Genomic DNA, 22040 nt, shown 5'->3' on the forward strand with positions numbered 1-22040 from the left:
CGCCCCCGCCCGCTCCCGGGATGCGGTGCGAGCCGGGATCCTCCGTCCCAGCCCCCTCCCTGGCGGCGGCCTGAGGAGGAGGAGGAGGGTCGGCTCCAGCGCCTCCCCCGTTCCCCGCCTCCCTCCTCGCCGAGCGCAGCGCCCCGAGCATGGAGCCTGCCTGAGACGCTCCGTGCGCTCCGGCAGCTGCTGCGGCGGCACAACATGGAGGCGGCGGCGGCCGCGCCGCTCCCGCTGCTGCTGCTGCTGCGGCTCCTCGCCGCCTCGGTGCTGCGCTGCGAGCCGGGCTCGGCCGGGGGTAAGCTCCTCGGGGCGTCGCGGGGCCCGGGCGGGCGGGGAGGCGAGCGCCGCTGTCCCTTTTGTTGTCGGACTTGGGCAAACTTTCCCCCGCGCTGCGCCGGGAGTGCGGCGGGGAGGGGCGGGAGCGGGGCCAGGCTCCCGCGGAGGCGCAGGACGCGCACATGGACGAGACGGGCCGGGAGGAGCACGGGAGGCTGCCTGCGCCAGTTCCCCCCCAGAACTATTGCTCCTCGCCCCGCTTTCCTGCAGAAAGGGTGCGCAGGAAAAGGAGGCCTCTCCTCTCTGTTCCCTCGGGACATATCCCGCTTGGGGGCGAGGCGGTTTTCCCTCAGGGGTGGCTCAGGTAAACGCACACAGTTGCAAAAAGAGAGACAGAAATCGCCCACCCCCTTCGCCCCCCCCAACTCCCGTCCTTCCGCGGTCCCGGGCAGGGATTTCTGTGGAGTTTGGAGGGGTCGGTGTCGGGTGTCGCTCAAACTCTTGGCCGGGCCGGGAAGGGGGTGGGGGGAAGGCGAGTTTGCAGTGCGTGCCCTGTGTTCCCCCCTCGCCCCGGCTCCGGTGTGGGGCTGCGGGCGGGGGTCCGGCCCGGCTCGGCGCGGCCCCGCGGGCGATGCCGGAGCTGCAGTCCGGGTGCCCCGTCCCGGGCACGGAGCCTGCCCCCCACTTTCCCTCGGCCGTCCCGTTTCTAAGCGAGTGTGCTAATCCTTCTAAATCACAAATAGACGGGGGCGGTGCAGTGTCTGCAGCATCCGTGGGGAGCGGGACAGTGTCCGTTCCTCCTGCGTGCGCCTTCGCTCCCGACTTTGTCTCGCCCGAGACGAGGAGTTCGGGCTGCATGTGCGAGACTTCTGGGTTTTTGCTGCTGCATGTGGTCTGCCTGGATACATCACCCCGGTGCTTGAGCAAGCCGAAGCCTGGCTGTTGCGATTTCCTGGTAGTTTAGAAAACTCGGCTGTGTGGCCAAGGCTGTCAGAACATCACCTCAGGGCCTCTTTTTATTAGGCCACCCACCTTTTCAAACCTCTTGTAATTATTAGAACTGTCATTTAGAGCAAGAGAACAGACCATATTCTGCTGGCATCATCATTCTATATTTTTAGTTGGAGCTCTGCGTGGGTGTGTATTATGTATTGCTTATTCTGTCTGTATTATATCAAAAAGATACCCTTCATATCGCAGGGTCCACCTTCTCCGTACACGCTGCCACAGTCTTTTGAAAATGTTTCTGAAAACCTGAAGTGTGATTTGTTCCTTTCTGTACACTTATGTTTGTGTACAGATGTTCACATTCCTGTTTGACTGAATGAAGCTAATGTAGTTTTTGGGGGATGGAGGGTGGAAATTGACTTCTAGGGTTCTTATATGAAGGCTTCTTAAAGGATTTCCTTACATTTACTTAACAGGTTCCAATAGAAAAATCCCTTTTTAAAAAAGAGATAACTTTGCATTTGGAATTCTTAGGAAAATAAGAGTTTGTGACAAAACTAAGGAATAAGTTCTTACTTGGAGTTTGGTTTTCTTTCACCTCGTTTGAGAGACTGATTTATTTAATATAGTGTATGTTTGATATGAGCAGTCACCTTCCTTAACATGCATGGAAGAACTGGGCTACAAATGTACAGTTTTTAATAATTAGTTAAGGAGTCTTAGTTACAGATCTTTAACGACATTGCCTTTGTTCTGCCTACTCATGAGGAAGGTTTTGTTGTGTTGATCCGGACAGTGCTTTTAAGGACAGTTCATCTGTGCTTTTAGAAGGAGCATGGTTGTACTATGAAAGGCTCTCCATGGATTTAATTCCCTTTCTGAGAATCCCTACTCTGTAAGGAGATGCCTGACTTTTAGCTATTAAAAGTAATTTGATGTGCTTATCTTAGAAATATGTAAATGCATCTCTGCATGATTGGGGATCTGCTGGGAGCTTCTGCAGCGCTACAGCTTCACTGAAGTTTGGCATGTTGTAATAGATCTTGAATACTTTGGCTGTGAAATAATTTTGCTGTACAGCTCTTAAGTTCTTGCTTTGTATGTGGTGGTGTCACGAGTGGTTTTATTTATGTGGCTTGAAATAATGGTAAACCTGTTTCAGATATGGCTTGTACTTGACTCATTTCACTGTGAAAAGACATAATGATTGTTGCATTTGGTCCTTCCTTGAAGGGAGGAATTTCTTGCTCATGCAAAGTATTTAATGCTTTTTCATTTTTGTGAAAATACCATAAGTTATGGATTCTTACTATTGCACAGTGGGTATTTCATGTGGGGGGTCTTAAAATGTTCAAGTAAGTTGAGGTAATTCTTGCTTAAGAGCTATCTCAAGCCAAAATTATTTTTACTTAAACTCAAAAGTGCTTGCTTAACTGTGTCTTGTCATGCACGTGAATTTCCCAAAATAGTGAGATTGTATCTTAGCTTTCTTTAATGTAACAACTCTTTGCCTGATATCAACAAACACAGGATACAGAAAGGTGAGGAGAGAAGTGTGACTGAAGGAAGTGTGATGGTTACAGGTACTTGAAACTAGGGGTGCAGCACAAAATAAAAAATGCATTTGAGCACAACCAACCGTGAAATGACTTTTAATCCATACTGTTTACATGAGATAACCTACAGCTTGGGAAACCTGTTGCTGTGGTTAAATGTAGAAGGTAGCAGGAAAAATCGCTTTCTAATTTTATGACAGGGAAATGTGCTGTGTAGGAGTCCTCAAATGCATTTCAGTGCCATTTCAGTCAGTCTGTCATTGATTTAGGGGGCTAGTTACTATTTTCCTAATAACTATTACTAGCGTGATGTGAGGGTCTGTCACAAATTATGGTCATAAATCCTCTTGAAGTAGTGAGGAAACAATGAAAGTTCAGGCTGACTGTGAAGTTTAGGTTCATGCTTAGACTCAAGCTCTGAGTCTTCTTTCTCCAGGGAAAGTTAAATAGGTTTAACTGTCTTTAGGTATGTGAACTAATTTGTTACCATTTCATTTTAAATTAAATTATTTAGATTTATTTTAAAGCACACAGAGATGCTTTAAAATCACTCATACTATAGATGCCTGAAATTTGTAGATCAGCACGACACACAAAGTCAGTACTTAGAAGAACATGAATGTATTTCATCAGTACTCCAGTGTAAGTTCCACCCTTGCCTCTTGCTGCTTTACCTTAAGAATTTTTATTTTAGTTGTTTATAATGTAGTTGTTGGTAAAACAGGCTATGGGTTTTGTCCCAGCTGTAAATTTTCTCAGTCCTGCACGTTTCTGGAATAAGGCAAGCCAAGGTAACTTTTTAGCAAACAGAGATTGTTTCTGGGAACTTGTTATCCTTTAGTGTTCGGGTAAGATTTGGCAGCGTAACAAGAAATAAAGGTTACAAAACCTCTCCTGGAATATAGACACACCTGACTTACTATATAAGACTGTCTACTGTAACTCTGCTTCTAGTTAAAAATTAACCAGCCCTGTACATTTCAAAGCATTTCTCTCTCTTTTTGTCAAAACAGAAATAAATTGCACTTGGTGAATTTCAGTTGGTGGTGCTTAGAAACAGCTATAATAACAAGGTTTAGTTTCATGTTAGATCAGTATTTCATGTGAGCTTACTGCATTGTATGAAAGCAGCCTGCCAACTTGAGACTAAGGACAATAATTTGGTTTAAATTCCTTCTTAGAATGAAGAGAAATAAAGCTACCTACAATACAATCTTTCTAAGAAATCCTCTTATTTTTTTCCTTATGTGTGTAACCCAAGGGTTATTAGACAGTCAAAATGGTTGGCTTTTGTAAGTTCAGAATTTCTCTTGAGAGTTGATGTCGCTGGAAAAAACCCCACAGCGCTGAGAACCCTTGAAAGAAATGGATGTTATTTTCTGCTCAAGACTTCTGTGGAGAACTCAAATGTACCAACCTGAACTTCAGGGTGGAGTGACAGTAGAACAGTTATTCCCCCAAGTTTGTGGCATAGGCCAGCAACAATGCAGCTCTTCTGTGCACAGTGGAAAACAGCATTTTCCTTAGATTTTGAGGCATGTGGATTCTTTTTTATTTTTGGTATTCTTCCTGACAGGACATGTCTTAACAACACTGCAAGCTCACCTAGGACAGGAGCAAAGAATTAAGATGATGGCTAGGGATGCTGGCTAGGCAAACCCATGTGCTGTTTGGACACTGAAGTCTTTCTGAAGGAGGCAAAGATGTGCCATCTCCTGATAGCTCACATCTGGGACTTCTAAACTGGAAAAAGTAGTTCTGGAGAGTCCTGCTGTTAAGTTAGGCTATGGAAAAGCTCATGATAGAGTCAAAGGATATTTTTAGCAATTCTCGAGATTTTGTGTGGTGAAACAGTTGTGGCGAGAACAGGAAAGAAAATGGGAACTATGTCCCACAAAGTATTGTTCAGTACAGTTGTTTGTTTGGAGCTTATGGGCCAACAATTCTTCTGGTTTCTTCTCTCTCAGAAAAATTGGGATGTGGAACTTAGCAGTGTCTCATCTTTGTGGTTTCTGTTTACTAAAGATTGAAACTATCTGTTAAGCCACCCAATTTGACTGAGACGCTCCAAAGAGTGTAAGGAATGGGTGATGGGCTATGTAATAAACAAGATTTTTAATTTAGCTCTTCTTTCCTTTATTCTTGCTTGACTCACACTTTGCCTGCCAGCACAGACAGATGTAAGGTGTCATTTTGTATTGATGTTAAATCCAGGGGTGACTTTTGCAAGGATGCCAATAAATTGACACATGCTTGATTTAAATTGATGTGTTTGCTCTGGATGATAAAAGTGTTAAAGCAATTGAAACTGCTTTCAAACCAATAAATAATTTGTGGTGTGTTAGATTAACTTAATGGAAATAGCGTACTGGGAAAAGAGCTTTCTTGATTGTAAATCAGCTGCAGAATTGTCTTCATTTCACAGTATGAAGGCTTTTTGCTATTGCAATAAACAGCACTGACAGCAGATGCAGTAGTAAGTTCTTGGTGAGATTGTCAGTGGTCTGAGGAGCTCAAATGTTGGCATGTGTGTTTAAAATGTGCCTGGTTAATAATATAATAATTGTTGAATTTTGTTTGGCACTTTTACTTTTTGAAATGCTGTATGTATTTTTAGCTAATTCTGAATGATCTGCAAGCATGGCATCTGTTATTTATCATTTTGCATAAGGAAATGGAGCTTCTCCACTTAAAGTTCACTTACGTTAAACAGTAAAAAAAGTTGTCTTTGTGGCAGGCAGAATTTTTGAACTCTGGTCTTCCTGTTGAGACTATAGATGTAAACCAGGTAATTGTTCAATAAATCAAGTGTGGTGTTCCTGAGCTGTCATGAAAGGTGATGCAACTGGAGAAATGAAGTTGCAGGTGTGTTAGGGTGTAACTCTCCCCTCTATTATGGAAAGTAGAAAGATGGGAAGTGTATTTCTGGTTTTTATTTGGTTACACAAAGGTCTTGATTTTCATGTTTTCCTCATGAATTCTTGTTGAGGGGCATATGATGTTCTGTGAAAGTGCAGTGTTTTTAATTTGGTAGTTCTGCCCTTACAAGACACCTGTTGGCTTGAGTTTTGTCTGAGAGGGAGAGAAATTACTGAGTTACTTGTCTTGACATCCCTTCATGTGGCTTAGAATTTGATAACATTTTGTAATGGTGATTCCAGAGGTCCTCTCTTGCCCCTTTTTTAAATGCCATGACTGTACATTTTGTTTATTTCACTATGTTGTTGCATTAAATGTGATGCATTATACATTTTTCAGTACAGGTTTTTGGAAGTGACTCGTTTCACATGATTGCTAAGATGATAAATTAACCCTGAGGGATTCTTGATCCTCAGCCTTCAAGAATTAGACTGGAGGTAGGAGAGGGCAGTCAGTAGAGACAGAAGCTTGACCCCCCTTTCTGTGGTGTTTCCAAGAGTAAAGCAAGGCCAGAGAGTGTGAGTGTTGTCTGCCTTATGCTTCTGCACCTCTGGGCAGGTGAGGAGTAGCAGTGGGTTGAATGAACCTGCCTACTGAACTCTGGGCTTTGGGAATCAAATACTGTTACTGTTATGTGATTTTGCAGATGTTCTTTTTCTTTTCTGCTGTTTAGTGCTGGTTTTAACTAAAAAAAAAAAAAAAAAGTAGAGAATCTGAGAAGGCTCAGATGATGAAAGTGTACAGTGCTGCTATAATCTTTCAGTTGTTGATACATCATTTGAGAACTTCTCTGGAATTCTGTATGTATTTATGGCTTAAGCCCTATAGTCCAGGGCTTGAATTAGGCACAGATTATACTTACCAGCATAATACACTTAAATTCTGGTCAATAACTTCAGCATGCCTTCTGTGGAAATTGTGATTTCAGTTTCATGGATGCTTTTTCCAGTCCTTGCACTATTTTTCATTAATTTTGCACAAAGACATTATTTTCTGTTCTTCCAGATTAAACTTGTACTAGCTGGGCTTAAGAAGGGGAAAAATATTTAGAACACAAGAAATCTAATTAAATGGTGTGATTTGGTTGATTTTTTTTCTTTGTTATTACACAACATCATGCTGTAGAGTATGGCAATCAAGAAAGTCAAGTTGCTTCCTTTTGGCCTTGTGGTAGGAGATGAAATTCTTTTTTAGTGGACTTTCCATGATCAGAAACTGATGAGAATTACCTTGTTTGTCCTTAGTATGTGCTCCTGAAGCAAACAGCTGGGTTGTGCATGAGGTGGGGGAAGATTTCATAGGGATCCCACCATGACACATCTCTGGGGGCTTTCTGGCTTATGCCACCTGTATCTTGATTTCTTCTAGTTGGGATTATTTTTTTCCTTGTTTCTCAGACTTCCTAAGTAGCACATCCTTTAAATTTGTTCCTTCAGGTAAGACTGAAGGGTATTTTTTGTGACATTGAGTGAGTGGTCTGCCAGCTGCATTATTGTTATGAGGTTTTGCTGTTCCTTGCACCCGGTGGGGTGCTTGGGGACTGTGTCATGTTGTTTTCCTTCAGCCCATCATTTCTAGGGTGTTGTGAAAGCTGTGGCATGTTCCTGTGTAACCAGACTTTGTCTGCACAGGCTATTGAGTGTTGAAATCTGTGTGTCAAGTTTAAGAAAGTCTTCCAAGCTGATTTCTGTAGTTTTAGTTCCATAAGTGGAGCAGAAATGATACTCAAGGCAATGTGAAAGGCCTTATGTCTTTACTGTAATTATTATTGTTCAAGGTTTATTTTCAAATAATTAGTAAGGGACAGTTTCTACAAGTTTTTGTGCAGATACAAAAATAAGATTTTTGGGGCAAAAAGTGACTGCTTTAGAAGGACAATTGCAAAGCCGTGGTATTTGGAAATGTTTCTGCTGCATATTTGTTTTCACAGTACTGTTTTTAGTTCTGTGGTGGTTTGACCTTGTCTGGATGCCAGGTGCTCACCAAAGCTGCTCTGTCTCTCCCCTTTTCGACTGGACAGGGGAGAGAAAGTTTAACAAAGGCTCACGGGTGGAGGTAAAGACAGGCAGAGATCACTCACCAATTACTGTTATGGGCAAAACAAACTCAGCTTGGGGAAATTAGTTCAACTTATTGCCCATCAAATCAGAGTAGGATAATGAGAAGTAAAACAAAATCTTAAAAATACCTATCCCCCACCCCTCCTTTCCTCCGTGGCTTATTTAATTTTATTCCTGATTTTCTCCCTCCTCCCTGCTAGCAGTGCAGGGGGACAGGGGAAGGGGCTGCAATCAGTTCACCACATGTTGTTATCTACACAATAACTTGTTTTTCCTTGTTAATTTCCCTGGGGACACTCCCACCATCACCCATGGGCCTTGGCCAGCAGTGGGTCCATGCTGGAGCTGCCTGGCATTGGCTCCATGGCACATGGGGGAAACTTCCAGCAGCTTCTCACAGAAAACACCCCTGTAGCCCCTTCTGTCACCAAAACATTGCCACACCAACCCAATACAGGCTCAGTCACTTAGACCAGTGTCTTGCTGATGCCAGGAAAATATATTCTGAAAGAGAGCTATCTTTTTATCTGTGTTACATTTCATTATAGAGGAAGAGAAAAAGAGAGAGTTTGCCTCTTGGATAACAAGCTATCTCTGGTGATGACAGCGAATGACTCAAGGAAGAAAAGGAACGGGAGGGTGTGAGATTTATTCTCTGTAGTATAACTAGGCAATGTCTATATAACATACTTGGTATTCTTTCTTAGCACTTGAAGCTAATATAAAAGTCACTATGCTGTTTCTTGAACTTCTCAAAGCAGCAGAACTTAAAAACCAAACCCCTAATCCTTTGTTTTATAGAAGGTGTCACCTTTGGACGCTGAATCATAAATTACCCAGTGTTAGATGTGTATTGGTCCCTACTTACATTGTGCATATTGTTCCAAGAGCTTTGTAGGCTTTGTGTAACTAGTTATTTCAAATAAAGGGTCACTTACATGTTGTGTCCCTTTTAAGGAATTTTACTCGTGGCCACCAAGTTTCCTATTTTCTCTGTCACCTTTTGCTTTTGTTTTCAGTTGTTGAAAACTTTCTGGTTTTAGAAAAAGCTCAGAGTAGAGTTGTCTGCCTTATAGGAATGAATTTTGACATTAAACATGATACAAATGATACGAATAGTTTTATTTTTGCTTTCGATTTTTTCCCTGATAGCTTCTCCTGCTTGAAATTCAGCAGCCTGAAGTATGAGGTGTTAAAGCAGCTATGTTTTTTTTTTTTTTTTCCCAAAGGGAAAATGTTTTAACCTCAGAAATCTGTATTGCTGACTTACCTGGATGTGTCTATCTCAAAAGATGTAAAAGCAAATTAAACTGCTGAGTTATTTGTGTTCCCAAGTGAGAGCTAAGAGGATGAAAATGCACATGGGTGGCATTTTCCATTTAGAAAGTCTACCCAGCTGTGGATGATTAAAAAAAAATCTATACATTATCTGCATCTTCAAAAGCTGAGTAAAAGAAATAGGCAGTTAGGGGGAATTTTGTTCTGTCTGGATTTTAACAGTGTGTTTTTTACTGTCTGAATGTGGTAGACTATTACTTATGTTCTAAATCTCCAGTTTGCAGGTGTTCAGTGATAGGAAGGGCATACTCAGAAGCAGTTACACATCTGGACTTACTTAGGCAAGCTACATAGTGAGAGTAGGGAGGGTGTGGCTAATGCAGACACAATTATTGTGGAGCCTCAATATATTGGAATTGAATCACTTGCAGTTCTTCCCTGCCCCTAAAAATGAATTTGGATTTTCATCTCATCTGACCTATCTTCAACAGCCCTCCCATCCTGAGCCACAAAACCCTCGACTGTGGCTTTGGAACCTGCACAGGAGGAGGAGGTTTTCTGTGATGCTGTTGAAAAGGTGCACTTTTCAATGGCAAAAGCACCTTTTTGCTCCTTCTGTCGGTCTCCTTATGGTTACTAACAGAAGGAACCATCCTCCAAAGAGTGAGGAAATATTCCTTGAGGCTTTTTGAATGGAGTAACTGAATTCTTAAGGGTTCTCCTAACTTCGTTTCTGTGAACATTGTAGCTAATGGTGAAATTTGGAGAAATGCACAGAGACCAGCAGAAATGCGAGTGTTGGATATACTTGCAGTGAATAAACCATGATCTGCAGGTGTTCAGTGAGAGCCACAGGCAGCTCAAGTGAGCTCTGTAGCTTGTGTAGCTACCAGACCATTCAGTTCTCCTGGAGCAGACAGAGTTACTCCTAGTTCAGAAAAATGCTGACCTAAGCAGAAGTAATCTTCTGCAAGGTCCTGGCTAGTTTATGGTGAAGTATTTACACAGGGAAGGGTGTGAGACTCTGGGGGGACAGGGTGGTGGTGGTGGGGAGGTTTTCCACATGTGTCTATGTGGGAGCATGTATGCCATAAGTATCTATGTTCTCACATGCTTACCCATCTGGTTAACTAGTTTCTCCTGCTCTGTTTTTTCCCCTTTCATTCTAATGGCTGTGTTATTGAATAACCTCCTGTTTCTGAAAAAAAAATCTCCATAAGCCAGAAAATCACAACCATACTTTTTGTGTAAACTTGAATACCTGATATTAGCTGTTGATACAGAATTTTAAGGAGGAGAGTTTCACAGTTGGCAAGTATGGGATGGGAATTCAGTATACCTGGATTTGGTTTTGGTGGTGTTACCAAAGCATGCCTTGAAGTCTGTGAACTCTCAGCATTTTGAGAACAGGTGACAGTGATACAGAAATATTCTGAGTGCATCTTGGAGTAGTTTACACAAGAAGCACCTCAGAGCCATCTTCTCCTGTGCATTTGGTTTTTAAATAACCATCTAGGAGTGAACCTGCTTTGTTTGACTCCATTGCATTGTTCTCTTGATGGCTGTTGTTCCATTAGAGCGGAATGAAGCCTCAAACTAGCAGGATGATAGGTAATGTATTCCTTAAAAGGCAGACAATGAATACTTATTAATCAAAAATTTCTGCCTGATCAGTGTTCTGCACCTAAATATTTGACCTTGCATAACCACTTTCCTTCCCTTTTTCAGTCTTTACAATTTCTGCATGCAGTATCACTTTCCTTTATTGGTAGTATTTCTTCTTAACTTGAAAGCCTTCTAGGCAGAGATCTTGTATATTGTTTTTAAAACTTTCACCTGCTTTCTTTGTGTTGTTCCCCCCTCTCCCTCAACTGTATGAAGAACCAAGGCTGCTTAAAGCTGAAATGTCTGTAGGTGGGTAATCTTTATTATCCAGTGGTCAAGAGAGCTCTTGGGAACTTGTTAGGTTACTTCCCTAAGTAGGATGATGAAGCAGCATCGTTAAATGAAAGGCAGAAAACCAAACCCTAAGCAAAACAAAAAAGCAGCCCCAAACCACCCTTCTATTTCTGGCAGTTTGGAAAAGCTGCCTGCTGTCCCTTTAGCATGTGGCTCCACTAACACTGTCTGCCCATGACAGAATTGGTAAAACTGGAGAAGCTGAGGCTGAGTGTGTGTTTGAGGATTGCTGCTTTTCATTCAGTCTAGGGCACAATGGAGAGAAGATGAGCATGTGGAAATACTTTGTGACCTCCGTTGATGTTATCTCTCAACTTGCATGGTCCAAATTAAGGTTTTCATTGTTACCTGCAAAAGATGTAAGTGATCTAGGATTCATTTACCTTGGGTGTTAATCACCGTGACACATCTGGTCCTTCACCATCCTGTGACAGTAATTAGTTCATGGAAAAGAACTCTGGTTGCTGATTCCCAGGTTGTGGAGCTCCTGGCATGTGGAGATAGAGCACATCTGGTGCTGGTCCTCAGAGGCAGAACACAGCCAGCCCAGAGCTTATTGCATGTGGGGAATGATGCAAGTGACTTGTTTTCTCTGAACAATGGCTATGGGATCTTTGTGAGTGTTGGCCTCTTGCCTGTTGGGTGTTTTGGTTTTGTTGCTTTTTTTTTTCCTCAGGAAGTCTGTGTGCAATGAGGGAGGATGTGGAGTGCTGTAAGGTCTTGGTACAGCTGACTTGGTCCTCCAAGCAGTCTTTGCTTCTTGACAATGGTGCTCTGATACATGCAAAATGCCTGCTTCTACCACTGTAGAAAACACTTGGTAGATACAGGTACAGGGGTCCTGTCTTTTGTGCTTTTCTGACTCCTGGGATTCTGTGCAGTCAGTGTTGCAGGGCCATAGCAGAAGGTTTTCTTTCTAAAGGAGATGTTCTCCAGTGTTCAACTTTGAGTAACTTACTTGGGGCCTGTTAGAATCTCCTTCCTTGTACAGATTATAAGGCTTTTGTAGGGTAACAAAACTCACTTTGAGGTAGAATATGAATTCAAAATCTAACAGCTCTTCCACAATTACTTCCCCTGGGGTGCATGTATTTTGGAATGGTTTCCTCTCAAAGATTAGTTCTGGAATATTTTATTATGGTCTTATATTCATCTTGGTCTTGGAACTCATTTCACACTGTGTGGATTGAGAGTGAGTTACAGGCTCGTGTTACTGAATCTGAGCATCTGCTGCTCACATCTTGATGGAAACTGTTTCATTGTCACGGTTGTTTATAACATGTCGCATTTCAATCCACTTGTTGATAGCCTCTTAGGACCCTTTTGTCCACAAATGGTGGTTTGTGATGGGGGAAGCCTTCCAAGAATCTGTGGGAACACTGGGTCACATGGCAAGAGTGTCCTTCAGACACATTTGGCCCTTGATTGGCAATGAGGCAGAGGATGTGTGGGAGGACTTGTTTGAATGGACAAGGGGAAAAATTGATTTGCTTGGGAAGCCACGGTGTACGACAGGTACACTCAACTTGCGTGTACTAGTGTGGGTAGGAATTTGTTTGGTTCTTTGTAAATTCTGCTGTTCTATTTTTTAATTACTGTTAAATTCTCCAGGTGTTTAGATCCCTGACCATTAGTTGTGAGGAAGCTGCTTTACATATTCTTTCCTGCTTATTTTGAATCTGTAGCAGCAGGTTTGTTTAGTTTTTTGTTGTGTGGGTTGGTGGTTTTTGGGGTTTATTTTTGGGCTGGGTAGGTTTTTTTGGTTGGTTTTTTTTTTTTTTTTTTACTCATTTAAATTTTATGAATAAAACCTTGGTCTCTGTTGGAAACTAAAATGACTTCAGGTGTCTCTCTGCTGATGCACAAGTGCCATCACTGTTGCAAACCACTGTGTTGGCAGGAAGTGATGAGTGGGTCAGTAAAGATTCACAGCATCCAGGGACGATGTTCCATTACTAATAAAAAGCTTTTGCTTGTTTTCTCAAGTCTTGGGCATCAACTGGAGATTGTGAGGAGGTTGCAGGGATAAAAATATAACTTGTCAGCTGCTGTGCTCTGAATTACAGCTGCATGCAGTGCTTTCTCCTGTGCAACTTGTCTTCTGCTATATTGTGAGGCAGAAGCAGTACACCAAATTCTACAAAAACCTCTGATTTTCTCCAGGAACTAATACTGATTTTTTTTTTCTTTTTAATTTGAAGTGTTTTATATGCAAGAATAGAGCAGTCAAGCACAGTGGGGAATGTTTAAATGTTATGGGTGCACACTTAAAATGCAAAAAGAAATTTTAACACCAGTTTGTTATTCTAAAGTCTGAATTAATGTTGGCTGTTTATAAAAGGGAATGGACTTCACAGGGTTATTTTCGTACTTAATCTTCAGCAGGACACTGGGAACAGATGATTGTGAGTATTTGAGTAACTTGTGTTTGTTCAGTGTGCTTGGCAACATTTCTTTTAATGAAAATTTAGCTTTTAAGCTATTCAAATTCAATTCCAAAACTTTGGCCTTCACCAGGAAGGTAAGATGACTGGGAAGAAAAATGGGTGTGGGGTTTTTTTGCTTGGTTGTTTTTTTTTTTTGTTTGGGTTTTTGGGGGGGGGATTTTTTTTTGCAGTTATTGATGTGTATGATGTCAGTTGTAAGATCTCTCTTGTGTATGTGGCCAGAAGTGACTGTGTTTTATTATCTTTATTCAGAAAGACTTTGAAACATGGAATGTTAATTTATTCAAAGCCTTGTCATAAATATTGCTTAATCCTGAGAGGAGAATTTTTGCTGGGATGATCCCAAAACACTGACAAACAGATGAGTGTACAGCAGATAGGCAGGCAGAGAATGCCTTCTCCCACGTTTGGCTGAGCATGTGCCGAGTGGATGGTCAGACTCTGCTGGATCTTACAAATCTCCCAACTTCATCTCCACCTGTTGCACTGGCCAAGCAGTAATGGTTTCAGAATTCTTCCCAGTGTCTGAAATGGCACAAAACTTCTTAGTTCTGACAGCTGCAAGTTCATGTAAAAAAACAAACAAACAAACAAAAAAAACCCCAAAAAACCAAAAAAACTTTTCTGAAACTTGTCTATTGGCTACCTCAAAGCACATCTCTCTATATCTTTGTAAGATTGGCACTACCAGAAAAGGCCTGAATTTGATTTATTTGCAGTTTATTCTTTAGGTTTTACTTAATTTTACTCAACAACTGATTCCCTTACTGCTTTTAAATCCTGGGGAATGGTTGTGTGGGGCTTTTTCCCCCTCTAATACAATATATAGGCGCAGATCATGCAAGTGAAGTTGCAACAATGGAATACTGTTCAGTGAAGTTACCAGTTTAATATATTTTAGAGCCTACTGGGAGCTTTTGGTAACTGATGGTGTTACACAAAGCCAGAATGAGCTTTTTGGCAACACCTGGTGTAGATTAAGACAAGGCTGTGTTGGAGTGTTTTGGCCAGTGGTTTCAGTTGAAGCAGCATTCTGCTTCAGTTCTGTGCTCCTTCTAGTGACAGTACAAAAATGTGTGGCCATGTAGTAAACTAGGCCTGAAAGTAACCTGCTTGGTTGTCTTCTGTTTTGTGGGATGCCTTATTCTTACTCATTGTTTTAATTATCATTTTATTGTTTTAACTTCCTTTTGTTCTTCTGACACCAGTCTCCCCCCCTCTGTCAAACACATTATTAATAAATCCCTGCATCAGAGAGGAGAAAGAGGGAGACTGATCAATGACATAGACTAAAATGGGACTTAAATCAAATTTTCTCTAGTCTAATAAAACTGTGATACTGAAAGATCAAGGATTTGATGAGTCTAACATATCCAGCTTTGAAGGAAGGATGATGCCACATGTTTCAATGCAATTCACATGTTGCACAGCCTGTGACGTTGGGGGTGTTGGGGGTTCTTTTCTAAATTAAAAAAAAAAATCTAAGCTCTGTGTGTTATTTTTTGCAAGTCTTTAATTGTTTGTGCTGCACCTCATTAGTGACAAGAATAGCATCTTGGAGAATCTTCTGAGCAATAAAGAAACGGAGCATGTGTTCGCATTTATAGTGTGATGTGATGTGAAGGAGGGTTAATTGTATGGATTAACTGTTCTCTGGAGTAGATAGATGTTTTCTCCTTTGATGTTGTGGTGTCCTTGGACAATTAATGCATGAGCTGAAGTTTTTTGGTTTGAAAATTTCGGCTTAAGTAGCCTTTAGAAATGTTTGGTGTCAAGTCTTACTATCGCATTAGCATATATATATGTGTGTGTGTGTGTGTATGTGTATAGCTATATAAAAATGTCCTCTGCATTATGAGGTTTTATAAAGGAAACAACTTAATGCTGTAATCAGTAGAAAACATTCTTGAGAGGTTTTAGATGCCCTAACTTCCTCCAAGTAAAACTTAAGAAAGCTGATGTTTCTCACATGTTGATAATAACATTGGGGAAATAAAGCATCTTCTCATTACAGAGCTTGTTAAAGCACAACAGTGAATTGGTGATAATGACTTGTAGTTACTGGCCCCTGGGTGGCTTTTATAAAGTAAGTTGGTGGTTTTGAATCTCCTTGCTGCAGAGGTGATAACATGTATTGCACAGTACTGCTCTACATTGCAAGTACTGGTCACAGCAAAGGAGACACAAACTTCTAAATTGTCCTCAAAAGTGAGTTACTTCCTTCACCCACGTGAAGTCTGTTGATATCAAGTGTGACCCATGGTAATTAATAGAAGACTGCCAGAAGTACGGAGTTCTGGATTTTAGGTCCCCTTTTTAAAGGAGAAAAAGTTTTAATTTTCATTTGCATCTTAGTTCATCTCTGTACCAGATAAGCTTGATAAAAGACTTTCCTATTTCCACTTGGTGCTACTATTGTTGCAATATTACAGTATTTTCTGCAAGGACAAGTGATGGCTGCCTTAACTCAGAGCAATTATTTAGTTACAGGAGCTGCCTAAGTTTAGTATAGAAGCTTTTGTCAACTGTGCTTCGAGTTAGTGTTTGTTTGGTGTGGCTTGGGGTAGTGTTCTTGTTGGTAGGTGTTTTTTTTTGAGGAGAAAGCAGTTTTTCATAAAAAGTGAATGCTTTTGTGGTCTAGTTTACATCTAGTTTTTAGAGAAGGTAAGTTTTTCCTCTAGTTTAACAATACTCTGGCTGTTCAGCCTTCTCTTTCAGACAGTTCATCAAAAGTTAGGTGAATGCAGACAACATGTTCAATTTTCTTGCATTTTACAGATGAAATTTAAGGTGTCTTCTATTTGCTTTTGAAACTATTCACATAATAGTTGGGGCATAATATATTTTTAAACAAATGTTCCATCTTCATCAGTATGTAGGAAAAAAAGCCCTTCCCTTTGCATGTAAATCTGTGGGTTAAATTTGGTTTATAAGCCCCTATTGTATTATAAGAGGACAGATGTTTGTTTTGTATTTAGTCATTGTCATTCATACCTGGAGGGAGTTACTTAACTGCAAATGCTCATTTCTTGCATGCATTTCATGTTTATTAACAAACAGTCTGCTGCACAGTCTTGGTTATAAAAATTTAAAATGCAGTTGGTACTTGACAGTGTGCTGGTGTTTGACATTTCTGGATTGGAAACATGATTTTAGGCTGTGGGTCACACATAGCTTTTTGTATTAACAGTTGTATTTTGTGGAGTTTTTAATAAGTAAAAGGATATGCACTTGTCTAATAGGGAGGATGGGATCCAAGACATTTTAACTCCAAACCAGTCTGCAACAGCTGGACATAGAAGAGATGCAGAGCTGGTTGTAATAAGCTTACTGTGCTAAAAGGCTTTCACCAGACAGAGGACAAATGGCACTGCTCCTTAGTCCAGCTGTGAGTGTGTTCGGTGCTGGGCAGAGCATTGCAGTGGTGAGTGCTGGAGTCTGAAGGACTGCAGTATTTGTTAGTTTTTCTCAACTGTTGTGTGTGGTTGAAATGGTTGTTTGGAATACCATTCTCTGAAATGCCCTGGATGTTTTCAAGAGAGAAGCATTCCTGCTGTGAAAGTCCTGGGCCATGTCTTCATTGCTGAAACAGGTGTTGTTACTACAGTGATACTGCAATCTTGATGGGAAATTCCTGATAGAGTCAGTGCAATTCTGTGCAGCTTATGAAATCTTGGGTGAGGAGTGAGATAATGCTGCTGACTTTCTACTTGATGTAAAATTTCCTGTTCTCCTCAGGCACCTTTACATTAAAATAGCTATCTCAATGGAAAATTTACATCTTCCTCTTTAGCAATGAAGGCACAGCCAAGCAGTGCAAATGAAGGGTGGAGAAAGGCAATATGGTGCATGAAACAGAGTGGTCAGATCACTCATGGCCATACATTGCTGGAGTTAGTTTTGTTATAGAATAAACAAATGCATTTTGGTCTGCCCTCCATGATACTGCTTTCTTGTGTAGTGCTAATAGGCTTGTGCCCTTCCTTCTGCAGAAATCCTGTTGCTGTTTATCAGAAATCCTGTTTCTTATTTGCAGTACACCTTGTCTAACTGCAAAGGAATTGAAGATTTGGGGTGGCTGAGATCATTCCTAAACCATTCATCATAGTAAAATCTATGCCTTTTTTACAAAAAGGATTGCAAGGTAGCTTGAGGTATGAGAAAATATAAGTTACTCTCCCTGGAAGAAAACCACAGGCTGTAGTTCTACTGTGGTCCTGATTAGCACACTGGGCTCTTGCCTTGGATGTGCTGTGGACTGCATGACCCTTAATCCTGGTCCTCTGTGGGTTTCTTTTCATTCTTTGCCTTGTGTTTGTAGACAGCAGGTTTGTCAGCTGTGTCAGTCCTTCCCAGTGTGTCCACATGGAGTCCTTCAGGGTGCAAATAACAATTCTGGTTGTAGGTGTCTCCCTAGTATGAATGACCACAGTTCATGTTGTGTAAAATTTGTTATTGCCTGTTTTTCTCAACCTTGTTTCTCTGCAGGGACAAATTTTACTTTCTTCTGATCCCCCCTTCCCCCCCCTTATAATGAATTTCAGGTTTTATTAGACATTCATTTCCTTTCTTGTTTGGGGAAGGCAGATATGTGTTGGGTTAAAACAATAATTGGGCTTGACTGTTTATACAGGTGGGGAAATCATGTAGAAGGAAAAGGAAGAATTAAGTCTTGAAATGACCTGGGAAGAAAACAGTGATTTTTTTTTTATTTTTTTTTTTTTTTTATTTCTTAGCTCTTTTGCAGTTAACCTGCTGTCAAAGCTGAGGTGCACCACCATGCTTTTTTAGTAGCTCTCCTACTTTGTGTTTCTGTAATATGAGACAATCAACAACATTGTGGCAGCTTCCCTTGCTATGCAGTGCAGACAGTTAATTTCTTATGCCACTAAGATGTTATTGAGACTCGCATGAAAATTTCAAGAGGCAAATAAGGCTAACTTGAAAAATAGGTTATAATTTGTTGTAGCTCTACATGGAAATATTTAAAAATCTTTAGCTTGGGAGGTTGTTCATGGCTAGGTTTATGCCTAAAGCATAGCAGACCTGTGCATACCAATGTATTCTTTTTTATAAACACAAAACCTCTTCTAAAGCTCCTTCCCCTGAGCACTGTGTGGACAAGACACAGCAGCACAAGAGAAGGTGCTCTGCAGGTCTGTCTGCTATATTCTGTCTGCAGCTGAGCTGGGCAAAGAAGTTGCCTTATTGCTTTTTATAAAAATCTATATGACTTTTGAAACCAAGATCCTTTTGACAGGATCAGCTCAAGGAAGGCAACTGTGTGTGCAGTCGGATGGGCAGATTTCAGGGCACCAGAACATCTGTGGTGTGGTGTGGTGGGAGCCTGGGGGATGGGGAGTAACATGCCACTGGAGAGGGGCAGGAATGGGTGGCCAGTTCAATCAGACAGCAGAACAAAACCCTTCTGACCCAGCGCAATGCAAAGGGCATACTTAAATCAAGATCCCTCCTAACACAGTGTAGCTGCAGTTTGATTTGAACAGTTTCTGCTTTTTTGCAGTTTTACAGCTTTCTCTTTGTGCACCATGCCAGCACTTCTTTAATATTGTTTTTAGTCTCTTTTTTGGGTTCTTCATCCTTGGTTATACACCACAGTATCAATAGGTGCATGTCGCACAATTCTCCAGACACCAAGGAGAGTGACCAGTTAATAACCTTAAGATGATACAGAGCAGTAATTAGCTGTAAAAACAACAAAACAAAAATGTTAAACAGCTCCTGTGTAACTTACCTTTTGAAGCCCCAAATTTCCATTGCCTCTCAGGTTTTCTTAATTTTTACATAATTATCTAGGCTCAAAACCTTTTCCAAAATCCAAATGAAGCATCCTGGAGCTGAATTCTAAAACGTGTTTCCTGTCTTGCACATACAAACGACGAGTCTATAAATTTAGGTACAGAACTAATGCAATCTGCTTTCTTTTGAATATTATCAACACTTCTCCAAATGTGGAGACTCTTATTCTGGAGGATTTGAACTGACAACTGTATTTTATGGAAATGTCCTTAAATTCTTCACTGTGGAGAGACAAATAACATGGATGATTATTTTATGTTTCTTCAGCTAAGCTACCGGAAGATAATTTTTTTTTTGTAGTTCCATCATACAAGTACTTCACAAAACTTGCATGGCAAATGCTGACCTTAAAAAGATAAAAGGAGCCATAAGGAATTGATTTGGTTGCATCAATGTTCTTGGCTAAAGCAGAGTCATCTTCTGCAAGGAGTGATCTGCAAAGCTTGGAACAGGTTGTTCTGTTTACTCGCTGCCTTCGAGGTGGTCAATTAGGTATTACCAGTGATATAAGTGCAAGCACAAGGTTACAGATTTCGTTATCTGAAATAACCTTTTCCACTTCATACTCTTTTTTTCCTCCTTCCTAACAAGCTCTCACAAAGCCTAAATCTTGAATATTTGACTGGAACGTAGTCTGCACAAAAAACAGAAGTTGTGTCTACAACTTGGCACGAAAAACTTCTCTTAACTTTACACCCTCTAAAGCTCAGTGTCATGTAGCAGGTTCCATTTAACCAAGGTGGTTTTATTTGGGAATATTCTTAACTGTTAGAAGAAAACCATGACAAATTGTGGAACCTACATTTGAGACTTGACTGCATTTTTGTTCCAATGAGTAACATTTGTCAGCAGCTGAATCCAGCACATGCTATTTCTGAGTCTCTTTTTCTGCAATTTGCAAATACCGTACATATTGTACCTTTGGTGGAAATAGAAATAAAATATCTTTTTTTTCAGCTTTCTAAAGATTTGTGTTTTTTGGAGTTAACACAACATCTGGAACTGGAACTAAAAATTGGAAACAATTCAGATCAGAAACAAGCATACCTTTGTCAAGCCTGTATTTGTTTAAGTCCTGGATAAAATTTGCAAGCCAAATTTTCCAAATTATGTAGAACCACTATTTTACCCATTAAAAGTTTGGAACCCTCATCACTGTGTAATCTACTATTATTGGCCAGACAGCTGTCTGCCAAACCAAGGAGGAATACTGAAAAAGAAAAAACAACAGAAAAGAACCTTGCTCCCATTGACATCCAGAATCTAAAAAGGGGACACTGCAGAGTTTTTTTCTACTCATGGATTGACCTGAACTGTTGTTCCCAGAAAAAGTCATGTTTAGATGTTCAAGGAAGTCACCCTCTTGTCTGCATTCTTCTAAACCAGTTTATGCAGAAGTAGGACAAATCTTCAGTTTCCTCTGCAGTTTTAAAATTGTGGAGCATATCACGGGGGTGGGGGGAAATCCACGCCTATTGCATTTAGAATAACAACAGAAAAATTGCTGCCATGTACTCTGCATCACAGAATGTGAAACATCCGAGTATATTTTTTTCCTGTCACATCCCCCAACCCTATTTTTAAGCACTGCCTTCGGCACTTACCCATTTTGGCAAAGCCCAACAGTAGTATCGTGTAAGAGACTACTTCAGTGCCACTTCTGCTTATTCTAAAATCAGAAAATACCAGAAATCTCAATGGACAGGCTGTATCCCACTTTTGTGGGTACAAACAGAGTGCCATATTAATATCTCACACAGAAAACTGTCGTGAGTCCTGTGTGGAATACGGTGAACATTGTTATGGAATTGGGAGCTATTGTTGGTGAAGGTAATGGTATTAGGCAAAATGCAGGTTTGTACTTTAAAGAGTCCTTAGTCAAAATGGGAAACCTCACTGACAGAACAATGACCCTGCTGTTGAAGTGAATGTGCCTGTGATAAGAATCTCTCTTTCTATGATGATATCTTGTCAGTGATCTGCTGAGTGATTTGGCTCGGAAAGTGGTTGTCAGAGACTTCTGAACTGAGCTTCTGGCAGAGGTAGGGGCACTGTGGGCTTTTTCATAAGAAACACTATAAAGCAATACTTCTCTTCCTTAAGTGCAAGTAATTTGTCGTTAAAGGTTACCCATACCATTAGTTTTCTTGGCCCAGGGTTATAAACTGTAAATGCTTACAGCATCTTCTACTCTTAGGGGCAGCAGCACACAGAGCATAGCTTTGTACAGCTGGAGGAGTGTACATCCAGGGCAGTAGTCTGTGATGGCTCTGCAGACGTTGCTTGGTACATCTTGAAATAGCAGGTGGTGTGTGGGAACTGTGACAGCCTTCCTTGTGTCACACTGTTCTTAATTTAACGCTGAGGAGGGCTGGAGGCTGGCTGTGGTGCCAGTGGATCACCGTGTGTGTGCGATGGGTTTCTGATTTCTCCTTCCTCTGTTTCGACACCGTGTTGGACTCAAACATCCCAATGCAGACCTGTGAAGTGCTGCTGCCTACCTGTTCTTAGAGAAGGGAAGTTTTCACCTTTCCTGTAGAGTTTACTGTCTTCATTTAGAGTGGGATTTTTGGTGTATCTTGGGCCCTTTGACCATCATCATTGAAGTTGGATGGAAATTGTCGGTTTAAGCTCCTTTGGAGTTCAGTGCAGGTTGCAATCTCCAACCAGCACCAAACTCAGAAGCTGACTTGTAAGACTGGAGAAGGCTCAGTTTAGCAGCCATTTTCAAAGTACCTGTTTCCAGGGCTCATTGGCGGTGTCTGTCTGGAGCC

At 41.1% G+C, this 22040-nt stretch overlaps 1 protein-coding gene across 1 annotated transcript in view; it reads left to right on the forward strand.

The window, feature by feature from the left end:
- The first annotated feature begins 204 nt into the window (after nucleotides 1-204).
- Nucleotides 205-22040, forward strand: part of LRP5 (LDL receptor related protein 5) — a 124762-nt gene continuing 102926 nt past the window's right edge. Inside the window, exon 1 of the mRNA XM_063158758.1 lies at nucleotides 205-298. Within this exon, the coding sequence (XP_063014828.1) occupies nucleotides 205-298 (94 nt within the window). The remainder of the gene's footprint in view (nucleotides 299-22040) is intronic.

The sequence above is a fragment of the Melospiza melodia genome, chromosome 6 (genome assembly GCF_035770615.1).
Source record: "Melospiza melodia melodia isolate bMelMel2 chromosome 6, bMelMel2.pri, whole genome shotgun sequence".
Classification (NCBI taxonomy): domain Eukaryota; kingdom Metazoa; phylum Chordata; class Aves; order Passeriformes; family Passerellidae; genus Melospiza; species Melospiza melodia.